The sequence below is a fragment of the Cibotium barometz genome, chromosome 59, assembly GCF_041138505.1.
Source record: "Cibotium barometz isolate CiBa-2024 chromosome 59, ASM4113850v1, whole genome shotgun sequence".
Taxonomy (NCBI): Eukaryota; Viridiplantae; Streptophyta; class Polypodiopsida; order Cyatheales; family Cibotiaceae; genus Cibotium; species Cibotium barometz.
Window position 1 is genome coordinate 21,416,954 of NC_141104.1, and position 12,564 is coordinate 21,429,517.

The 12,564-nt window shown below is 37.9% G+C and overlaps 1 protein-coding gene across 1 annotated transcript; it reads left to right on the plus strand.

The window, feature by feature from the left end:
* Positions 1 to 3,628: 3,628 nt before the first annotated feature.
* On the plus strand, positions 3,629 to 5,676 carry LOC147605597 (photosystem I chlorophyll a/b-binding protein 2, chloroplastic-like). Its single transcript, XM_086793678.1, has 5 exons — positions 3,629 to 3,828; positions 3,914 to 4,066; positions 4,497 to 4,534; positions 4,716 to 5,230; positions 5,507 to 5,676. Exons 1-5 carry the CDS (start codon positions 3,773 to 3,775, stop codon positions 5,522 to 5,524), a joined length of 780 nt encoding a protein of 259 aa, XP_086649804.1. The 5' UTR covers positions 3,629 to 3,772; the 3' UTR covers positions 5,525 to 5,676.
* Positions 5,677 to 12,564: the final 6,888 nt, after the last annotated feature.

Sequence of the window (12,564 nt, forward strand, 5' to 3'; positions counted from 1 at the left end):
TAATTTTTCAACATTGTTGTCTAGAATTTATGAGTTTTGGAGAACTTGACACCAACTACGAAGGTTTAGCATGATAGGATGTAGAGGGTAGAAAAAGATGAACTGGGGATTAGTTAATACTAAGTCTCCCCTCAAAATTCCCATTAGAGTCTCTTTTACTCCTGCTGTTGTTGTTTATCTAATTCCTATTATCTTTGTAGCTCTTCCCACATTAGGAGACGTGGTCTCCACAAATGGTAAGTTCACCCTCCTTAGTATGATGTAAAGCTATTTATTCATAGAATCCTACACTTGTTATGACCATGCCACCAGTAAGTCAAATGCTAGATATGTTTTCCCTCTAAACTAGGTTTTACTTCTCCTTCCTTGGACTGTGGTATCCTAATGAGGAGTTTAGGAGGATAGTTTTTGCAACCATGGGCTACTTGAAAGAGATGGTAGTTTCATTCAAAGGGTTAGTTAGCACATTAATGGTGGTCTATTTCCTTGTAAACAAGCACTTCCTAAGCACCTCCCTAGCTAGAAGCTTAACTACTCCTAGGTTGGATTGACTATGATAATCTCTACTCATTCTTCCAACTCTTTCTACTTCTCATAGCTACAAGTATTGATGTATATATATAAGAAACTTAACTACTTCTAGGTTGGTCTGACTATGAAAATATCATGTTTATTCATCCAACACTTTCTACTTCTCATAGAGATATACATCAAGTATCGATGTTCTCGAAGCTTTTCTCTAGAGACCCTAGAAGGGTCATTTATAACTCTTCTATGTAGAATTGGCTATTAAGGTTGCACAATAATCTTGTTTTGCACTAGCTCAAGGTTAAAGATGACCACTCTCCTTTTAAGGTCTATGATGGATAATGTTCTATATAACATGGATCATTCTAAGTAAATTTAATGCCCTCCCTAATAGAATGGTGGAAGTAGCTATTAGTGAAGGTGCTATGAATGGATTTATAGTCCCATCCATGACTACATATCCTAGTTGCACATATGTGCAATTTCATCTCGTTGATTCCAAGATTCATTGCTAGATGTTAATGTATAAAGATGCATGACGTCTTAGATGCATAACAATCCATAGTAAAATAATGAGAAGCAAATCTTGGTTGAGAAAGAATCTTGGATTGTTTAACGCATTGTTGTCCGAGTGAGTGAACGTCATTTGGATCAAGTGCATTAACTAGATTGGTTCAAGGACCCACTTATAAATTTCACCCTAGTAGTTATAGCACCATAGATGTTCTCAAGTCTCAAGAATTTCACATTTTTTTAAGTTTGCACTTTCTACTAATTTTTTATTTTTTGCAACTCTATGCATATTGTTCTAATGGTACAATGTGCTGTTGGTCTTATCTAAGTGAACGTCATTTTTGAATTTTTCCTGGATCTCAAGTGCATTAATTGGATTCATTCAAGGTTGAACCAATCCACTCAAAAAATTCACCCTATTTATAGCTCACATGATGTTCTCAAGTCTTAAGGATTTCATACATTTTTTTTAAAATTTCTACCAATTTTTTATTTTATGCAACTATATGTATACCCTTGTTATTTGTGATGAGCCGAGCTCTTGGTTACTCTTTTCCTCCACTTGCTCCAATGGTGTGTCACTCACCATGGTGCTTCGCAACACGACGGTACTCTCTCTCTCTCTCTCTCTCTCTCCCCACACACACACACACACGAAGTACGAAAACAAGAGGCACAACGCACAATCTAATCCGCTCTCTCAAGCTCACTATGTCTCTCTCACATGAGTTTAGCTAGAGTTTACGCATAAATGTGTCCATACAATAGTGTGTGAAAATTTAGGTCATCTAGTTCACACTTGGTCGATTAACACTTAAAAAACTTAACATGTGTCTTTATAACCTTAACCTTTACATGGACTCAAGATACAACTCTAAATATATCAAAAAGTGTATACGTAGAAATGAGTATATATATATATATTAAAAAGCATATATATAAAGAAATGAGTATAAAACATAACAAAAGTATATATGTAGAAATGAGTGTATTAAATATATCAAAAAGCATATATGAAGAAATGTGTATACAAAATGTGCTAACCTTGAAAGGGTGTTAATAATTACATTATTGAATGTTGAATTAGATTTGATGGGCATAGAACCTCTCACGTGATATGTCATACGAATGTGTGGATGGAGTGTTGAATATTTCATACAAATGTGTATTCCTCCAGGGATGGAGTGTTGAATATGTTCTCTTATAAGAAGTTTTTTTTTTTAAAGCATTTCACAATGAGATTCTCTATCATTAGGGATAATATTTTGATTTAGAAGGCCTTCCCCTTCCTTTTTTCTCCTCTTTTCCTAATTTCACAATGAGATTCTTTATCATCAGGGATAGCATTTTGATTTAGAAGGCCTTCCCCTTCCTTTTTTCCCCTCTTTTCTCCAAGAAGCTTAGGTTTTACAGTCTAGTAAAAGACAAAAGGTTTTGTCTCTTAATTTTCCTTGGTGTTTTCTTTCCTTTGTTAGTAATAGTGCTCCATGTTGCATCCACCTTTTCTAGATGGATTATGGTAGACTTTAATGCATTTATTGATAAAACTAAATGGCCAATAACATAATATCTAGCATCCTTACCCACATTGGGTAATGTTGTAATAAAGATGGAGCGTAATAATATTGTCTTTCATTGACATGGTGAGGACTACCTGGGATGTGCGTATCAAGCCTCGTATTGCTTGTATTATACTAGGATAAAACCTTAAGGTGATGTTGAACATTTCAATTGAGTTCCTTGTCCTTGTAAGAGTAAGAATAGGCTAAGTTCAATATTCATTGGGCATATAGGTGAATATTACACACAATAAACTTCACGACACAAATGAAGAATAGGCTAAGTTCAATATTCATTGGGCATATAGGTGAATCTTACACACAATAAACTTCATGACACAAATGAAGGAAGAAGTTTTATAAGTTTGTCTTAAAGGCTGTAGCTCTAAATGTATAAAAGAGGTGGACTTTAAATCACAAAATCTAATGCAAAGGGAACTGAAGCCAACCCTCGAATGCATGTATGGTTTTAGTGTATTGAATCCCCTTAATTAATGCACATTTGATAGGCAACATTCCCAAAAAAACATAGTGTATTGAATCCCCTTAATTAATGTACATTTGATAGGCAACATTCCCAAAAAACGTAGTGTGTCTTATAATTTGTCATTTAAAAAGTGATTTTCATGTGTAAAATGGGGTTTTAAGGAATGTATTTCTTTCATAGCTCAAGAGAATGCAGATTGGCTGATGGAGGCACCTCGAAGATTGACATTGGGGTGCCAAACCATGCAAAATTGGGCTGGTGACATGCAAGTGTTCCATGTCAAAGAGGGGTCATACGAATGGCTCGGGTGATGGAGTGAGAATCTTACATGTATGATTTCCCTGGCAAGGTCGGAGAGATTTGTGCAATGAGCATTGGGGGACTATTTTCTTAGGAAATATCTTTGATGTGTAAGCAATGGGGCACTGAGGGAGACATGTTGCCAATCAACATAAAAATCAAGTAGAAATTGGAAGCCCTTTTGGGAAAAGGAGGAAAAATCAAGGGGAAGTATGTGGTGAGGAGGCCATGGGGGGGGCAACCAGCCAATGGGGAGCACTATCCTATCCTCTATCCTCAATTTTTATCCTATTCAGAGATCACCCATGTCTCACATTCTGTTGGGCGCCCACCTTCCCCGCCTTTTCAAACCAGGAGGAGCTCCCATTACCCCCTACCCTCAGCCATGGCTTCTGCTGTATGTTCTTCCAGCAGCCTCGCTGCCGTTGCTGCCGCTTCCAGGTCTGTCCTGTCGCGTGGTTGCTGTTCCATCTCGTGCTGCTCTTGAGTTTTTCTGAAGCTCGTGTTTTGATCATGCCCTTTGCAGCGTCGGCAAGACCTCTTTCCTGTCCGGCCGGGCCTTGCGTGTTGCTCCTGCGGCAGCCTCCCTCGCCCCTAACAAGAGGGCCCTCTCTGTCTCCGCCTCTGAAAGGCCTCTGTGGTTCCCTGGCAGTACCCCACCCGCCTGGCTTGATGGAAGGTACCCCTCTTTCCATCTGTGGGTGCTGGTTGCAATGCTTAAGTTCTTTGTTTTATGTTAATTAGATTATTGGTGAATAGTGTTGAATCCTCTATGGGGCTTCGTGCAGTTGTAGATATCAGCCTGGTGGGTGATTAGACTCAAATTTTTGATTAGGTGGAGCAAGGATGCACAGTATTAGAGTAAGTTGCATCATTATGGAGGTGTATCATGATTGGGTAAGTGAGTGCATCATCATGGGGTAGTTGGTGCTTGATAATGGGTTAATCAGGTGTTAAGTTGAGTAATGAGGTTAACCAGATTCATCATTATGGGGTAATTAGTTTAACAGGGTGGATATTATGTGGTAATTAGGTGCATATGAGGTGTTCAGGTGCTATGGTGTAATTACATACATGATGGTTATGTTTATTGCATCTGTTTGATGCAGCCTTCCCGCAGACTTTGGCTTTGACCCTCTTGGACTGGGTAAGTTCTATTTCCCGCCACGCTTGATCCGGTTCTTACCTCAATTGTGTGTGGGTTCTGCTTGGTGTCCTTATCCTTCTCTGCTTGTAGGCCATCCATTCTTGGCCAAATCCATATCAAATCATTTTGGTCACAAAGATCATAACCTCTTCACATTGCAATGGACTTCCATAATGTGCAGGCTCTGAGCCCGAGTTGCTCAAGTGGTTTGTGCAATCAGAGATAGTGCATTGCAGGTGGGCTATGCTTGGTGCTGCCGGTATCTTCATCCCAGAAGCCCTCACAAAGGCTGGGATCCTCAATACTCCGTCGTGGTACTCAGCAGGAGAGGCCGAGTACTTTGCAGACACAACTACCTTGTTTGTGGTGGAGCTCATTTTTCTTGGATGGGCAGAGGGTAGGAGATGGGCTGACATCATCACGCCAGGCTCTGTGAACACAGACCCTATCTTCCCCAACAACAAGCTCACAGGTACAGATGTGGGGTACCCCGGTGGCTTCTGGTTCGACCCATTGGGCTGGGGCTCTGGATCCCCTGAGAAGATTAAGGAGCTTAGGACTAAGGAGATTAAGAACGGCAGGCTTGCCATGTTGGCTGTCATGGGTGCATGGTTCCAAGCTATCTACACTGGCACTGGTCCAATTGACAACTTGCTTGCCCATCTATCAGACCCTGGCCACAATAACATCTTCTCGGTTAGTATTTTTCCGCCCTTCAATTCTCTTGCTACCAAATTGCAAAGGCTTCACAGGGTACTATGTACATGTTCTCTAGGTTGTGTTTATGCATATACTTGTCATGCCAACCCACATAATCCTCAAGTTTATGTGGCGTACCCGGTTGCAGTGTTGTATCAATGTGCTTGTAATGTTAAGTAATGTGATCCTCAAGGTAATGTGTCCTCCAAGGTTGCAGGTTTGTGTTCTTTTGCATGAATTTTACTGACTTTGTTTTCCTTCTTGTCACTGCAGGCTTTCACAGCTCAGTAAGTTGTCGAGTGGTCGATCCAAATGCCAGAGCAATGTACTTCATTTTAAATGTATCTCACGAAGAAATGAGCTGTGAATCAGAATTCAACCATGCCTGAAGGCTTGCTTGTTTATTACTTAATGAATGTATAGAATGTCTCTCCTTATGTTCTTTTGGATGTCCGCATTGTCCTTTTTGTCCTACATGAATTCTCTTGTTGGGTACGTTTGGAATTATCTGCTGCCTAACAATGTGTGATTCATGGGCAGGGAAGTTTTTTGATTGTTTTGGATGTTTTGTACCCTACCATTACCCTTACTGAGTCTGGGGAATGTGGTAATTGTCTAAGAAAACCCTATTTAAATTGGCTAGAAATATAATTCAAATGAATTTGAGGAATGTTTCAGTTTTCAACATATAGTTCATGAAAAATGAGCAATATTGGGAGTGTGATCAAATGAAAATATCTTCTTAGAAATTATGCTTTTGGATTCAAGCTGCCCCTAATATTGAATAAATTTGGCAATTAAGACTATACCATAAATTGTATCTAGCTTACTTGTACAACAAAACTGATTGGACCATTTATTCTAGCGTTCTTGTACCATACCAATTGAATGGTCTATGAATATCATAAGTGTCAATATAAATTTCAAACTCAAATTGTTAACTTTATCATTTATCACTCTCTAATGGGAGCTTAGTACATGCATGTAATCAGGAGTTAAGGAGGATGAATTCAAAGAATCAACTCCATAATTGAGAACTTAATGTAATGAAAAAATTAATAACAACGGGAAGCAAGGCTCAATACCCATTTCTCTCTCTAGTGAGGGTCTACAAGGCTCTATATCCACTTGTCTCTCTAGTGGGGGTCCGAGTCAAATTCTAATAATCTCCTACTCTTAAGAGAAAATGAAAATAGGACTTAAAATTCTCCATAGTTCGAATTATCCTAAATAAACCAAAGAGCAAGGAAGAATCGAACCAAAGAATATGTGTATAATTTGAAGAGTTAGGGAGGATCAAACCAAGGAATCTCCTAATCTCCTCCATAATTGAAGGATTAAAATAACATAGAAACAATGGTAATACCTGACTCAAGGATCTAGAGCAAACAATTGTTACCATTAGAGGGCTGTTTATGAGATAAAAGAACTCATTTTTAGAGACCCTTCAGCATGGAGTGAAGAGCTCTCTCTCTCTCTTTTAGTGTGTGTGTGTGTGTCTCTCTCATGCCCTTAGAGTATAAGTTCCATGCTGTGGATTGATGAGAAAGAGACAACACATAATAGTTCCAAGAGGTAAAAGCTATACCTTAGTTCACTAGTCAGATTCACTTGTAGATTTGTGACCAATCAAAGACTTCGAAAGTGTAACATACATTTTTTGTATCCAATGAGAACATTGGAAGGAACTTTAATTTCAACCTGTTATCAATGACTTTCTCTAAGCCAAGGTTGGTTTTTGCTTTAAAGAAAAGACAATTGCTAGCATGTTTGGATGTTACGTGAGTTTAAGAGAACTACCACCACATCTTCATCTTCCACTATACTACCAATGCTGGCAAGTTTTTGAACCATTGATTTCAAAAAGGTTAAGATGAATTATTAAGATTTTTTATTTATTTCAAAAAGGTTAAGATGAATTATCAAGGCCTGTTCTGCTTTCATTTCTTATTTTGTTTGTTTCAAGAATATCCTTGAATTTCTGGACTTTAACACCAAACACCTTCTCTATATTTTCACAATTCTTTGGCACTTTTATTCAACATGATGGAAAAACTAAACAAACATACTTGCTCCAATTGCTTGCTCATTGAACTCAAGGAGAGTTGGATCTTCCCTTTCACACTTAGAGATGATGCCAGGAAGTCCTTCCTCATTTTTAGTTGTGTACGCCTTGATCATGAAAAATAAGGTGGTTGCCATGTAGATGTCCTATATAAACCCCCTCTTAAATTTTATAGTTCTTCTGTGCTACCGTCCGTCGTGTAGCCCCTAGGCATCGAACCCGGGTCCTCACTGTGGAACGCGATGGTTCTACCAGCTGAGCTACACCCTCAAATGCACCCTCCCAAAAAAAAACAATAAAATTTTACAATTCTTTTACACAACTTCTTAAAAATCCAAAGGTTAAAGACATTAAGGGCTTTCAATCCTTCAAAAAAAAACAATCTAAACTAATTTGGATGAGCCAGGGGTGTGGAGAACTTTGTTGCTGATTTGATCTGCCTTGCAACAAAAGAGAAGCTTGTTGTGGACCTTGTGGCCACCTATGTATTTGCTTCTTAACTTTGTTCTTCTCACCAAGTTCTCTCCAAGTTCTCTTTGAGGGTGATGGTACTCCTTTAATTCTCTTCTAGAGTGGTAAGCCTCCATATTGTCTAAGGAGATGAAATTGATCACCCTTGGGATATCCAAGCCCCCCATGGCTAGTGGATGTGTAGTCCATGAAGGCCAATTCAATCCAAGTAAGGTGCTATACTACCAAATCCTAGAGAATTTGATGCTTAATGCCTTTTTGTGCCAAAAAAATCTTTGCATGCATTTCCCCCCCCCCCCCCCCCCCCCCGGTTCTGAATGGAGAGTTTGCATATTTAAGCCAGATTTATTTTCAACCATGGCAAACAGAGTGTTGAAACTAAAAAAATACCTCTGATTTTACCTTTATAGAGTAAGACCAACCGTACTTGCTGGAAATCATCAATAAATATAACAAATATAATTTCCTCCTAAAGAAATAGTCCTCATTGGACCACACACATCACTGTGTATGAGCTGCAATTTGTGATCAACTCTATCTACTGCATTCTTTGGGAAAGGTTGATGAGTAAGTTTGCCAAGGATGCATCCTTCACAAACATATCTTGGTGGTGGATCAAGTTGAGGAAGATCCTCTAACATCCCATATTGCTACAAAAGCATCAAACCACCAATAGAAGTGTAGCCAAACCTAGCATGCCACAATTGCACATCTTTTATTGCATTAGAAGTGTCTGCCAGACAAGCAACATCACACTTGTCATACATGTCTTCCAATAGAAGTGTAGCCAAACCTAGTATGCCATAATTATGCATCTTTTATTGCATCATTAGAAGTGTTTGCCGTCAGACAAGAAACATCACACTTGTCCTACATGTCCAACTTGAACGAACCATTGGTGGATAAAGCACAATATGTTTATCATGTTCTCTGTCACAAATAATGCTTTTATCATCTGCAACAAGACCCCCCTTTCGGAAAAGAGCATTTATTGTTGTCTAATAACTCATAGCCAATTTATCAATTCCAGGTAAGGATTTGTATAAGGTGTACCCATACATCAAAAATCAAGTCCATCAACTCGGATTTCAGAGCAAGATGTGGAGGTGACCAAGTGAGCCTGACATAAAAACTCTCCATATTTCCATGCTTGGCCCAGAAACTCTCCATATTTCCATGCATGGCATAGAAACTCTCCATATTTCCATGTGTGGCTCTAAAACTCTCCCAATCAGATCTTTATTAGATCTAAGCTTACACATGTATTTACATTAGTTTGGACTACCCCGATACCAAATTTGGTCCTAAACAGACAGTGTCAAGTCACTGTCTATTTTTAGTAGCAGTCCTTGCTAAAATTAGTAGTTCTTAATGAAAAGTGGGATTGAAGCATCCATGGTACATGTACTTGACACTCTGAAAAGCCCACCTATCTTATTTGGACTAGTTTTGGACAAGTTACAAGCCTTTTTCGGTTTCTCTTTTTAGTAAAAAGTCATTTTTTTGTCTTAAACCTAGAACCTTGGAGAAGAGAACTTCTGGCAAGGCTATAAATCTTAACCAAAATTTCCATTATAGACAGGGTTTTGCACAAAGTTAGTATGTACCTTGGAGTCTAAGCCTATCAACTCACTTCTCGAGATGTAAGGATCTAAGAGCTTACATGGACCAATCAAAGAAACTAGCAAGTGAGGTCAGTTTTCTACATGTGGCTCCTGAACACTCGTTGTGAACCAATTTTAAAAACTCAGCACAAGAATTTTCTCCTAGCACCAAGTTTGAGCGTGTTCTAAAAAGTTTGGGATAGTGGCTATTTTTAGCTATGCCCTAGCTTAGCGCCTTGACTTGGCTTTAACTAGTGTATTTGTAACCTAACGAGCCTAAGAGTGAGCCTATAAGCTAATCTTAGAGAGAACAAGAGTCCCATAGCTTCGAACAGCACTAAAAATAGATATTTTGGCACTCTATGAAGGCGGACCACACTTTTTTGGACTAGTTCTTAGAAAAGTTCTTTATTTTTTATGACTAGAACAAGTTAGAGGGTTTTAGTTTTTTGAACCAGTGCTTAGAAAAGTTTTTGAGGCCAGAAAAAGCTAGAGATCTTAGATATGGACTATCCCAAGTCATACAGAGCATGAAGACCTTTCCTAGGGTGAAGTCCCCTCAAACTCTGCTACTTTTAGCAAATCTTGATTTTGGATTGAAATTGAACATTTTTTATAGTTCTAACATCTAGATTTCATTTTGAAACTAGACTCATGAATGGTGTGAGATTATAGATCCATTATTTGCACACAAGGAATTTGTACAATACATTAGGGGAATTTTGGACTCAACTTTGGGCCCACTAAGAAGTGCCAACTAAGCTTAGAGAGAGATAATCCAAAAAGCCTAAAAAATAAGGTGAAATTGATTTTGGCGTATTTTCTCTTGGCATTTTCTTGAGATATAAAAAATATATTTCTATTCTTAAATGTACATAAAAATGATAGAATATTTCTAGTTCTTGAAGTCTTCAATCTGTTCATGTACTATATGTACTACGTGAACAATGAATTGGTCAATTCTCCAAGTTTAATGGCTTATATCCTCAAAATCTCTACGTTTAACCTGAAATAGAATATTTCTTGAAATTTGAACCAAGGATCATCCAAAAATAGTTTGAGTTCCCTCCCTACAAGAAATTTCACCTCAAATTTTGAAGGTTTTCGAGTTCCCTCCTTGCAAGGAACTTTACCTCAAATTTTGAAGGTTTTACATATCAAAGTTTGCAGGTATTGATACCTTCAAAATCAAGGTTTTTCTTGCAAATTAGTTGGACTCTTTACTTCTTTTTACTATTTTGGCACCTTTCTCCTTCCATTCAGATTTTTCCTACTAATCAAGAGCAAGGAGGAATATAGAGAAAAGAGACATTTACAACCTACACATCGAGCTTGAACATGAATATGAACCTCTAAGTAAGAGAAATAAACCTAATACTTTGTGTACTGCTTCCAAAGAAATGTTGAGGATGCAAGGGAAGAAAAACATAGATTTATGGATTGATGGGAGGTTATATCCAAAATACCCTTTTACAAACTCCACACCCCCATTTAGGAATATGACATCTCTGCTTAACTTTGTTGGAGATGGCTATAATGGGCTCCTAGGATATACACATCATTTGGAAGAAACAAGCAATGTTCTTAAATTAGAAAGAGATTTGTTTGAGAAGGACAACATTCATTTGAAGAAAACCATGGAGCATTGTGTGCAGAAGTTATTAAGAAATAAGGAAACCATTTCAGGGCTTGAAAAACAAATGTCTGAATTAAGACACAAGCAGACCTCATTAGGTCTCTGTAGACGATAAAAAAAACTAAGGGATATTGAGCAAATGAAGTGAGGAGGTGGTGGCATCAAGAAGAGAATACATGCAATCAAGTAAGCTCCTTTCTATTAACTGGTTTATTGTTTCTATTGTGATATTTTATGAATAGCAATCATTATTGCATATGTTTATGTATATCAATTTTTGCATTTCAATGTGATATCAGATCATTATTGCACCCAGATAAAGAATCAACGACAGAACCTTCTGTTGCAAATTTTAGTCTTCTTTTAGATCGCTAGTATGCAGAAGCACTGATGAACGAGAAGAAATATAAGAAGGTCTGAGAAAAGCAAATAGATAACTTTTTCAAAGAGAATCAACTCAATCCATAGGACATCCAGGCAATACTTGATGAGGCTGGTATATCACACAGAGGATACTTAGCCATTTATAAGACTTTGCATGAAAAGATGAAGGATTCTAGTATGAAAGGATCATTATTGCCAAATCTTTCTTTGGTAAAAAAAAAGCGTAAACAAGTAAACGAAGAGGTACTACAAGCACTGGGAACCCCATTTCATATTGAAGACACATATGCTGCACCAACAGGAGATGTGGTCTACAATAGATACAATAATATTTTCTTACGACTTGGAGGCCATACAATCATATGCTGTTTAATTGTTTGAAGTTACTGGTGAAGAATGTGATGGTGTCCTCAAATTTGTGGATGATGAGTGTCAAATTGTGAAGGAGAGAAAGTTAGAAAGGGTTACCATCACATTAATGAACAGGGAACTTGATACATCTATTCTAAAAGATGATCCTAGATGGTTTAGTGTTCAATCTGAAAAACAATATATTGTCGTTGGGATTGTTTGAGGTAAAATTTATTAGACTCGGATATGTTTGTGAAAAAAGAATTACATATAAAAAATACTAATGGGTGTTGCATTCCTATGTTTCTTATGTATTGCAGGTAGAATCAGAGAATTTTGATGTTCTGCATTGGGTCTTTCATAAGACATCGATACCCGAGATCATCAACAGCAGCGACGAGCAGAGAAATGGTAAAATCTTGGATGTGGAAGGCATGGGACAATATAAGGTGGAGTGGCATATGGTGGGTGATCTTAAAACTCTGAAATGTATGCACAATGTGTCAAAGGGTGCCAATTCAAAAAGTCCCTGCTTATATTGCATGTGCAGTACAAAGGTGTTTGATAAGAGGTATTGGAAGAAGGCACCAGATAGGCACTTGAAAGACCCAAACTTCAAGCCAATTCTCGATATTCCATTGTCAAGTGTCCACATTTGTACAATGCATGCTCTTTGCAGAATCATTGAAAAACTCTTGTTTTTATACATATGTTTTGCATGGACTCTACAGCCTAATACAGCAAAGGTTACATCCATCAAAGCACTAGAGAAAGTTCTATCAGACATTGGTTTGCATGGTGGACATGCAAAAATTGAACA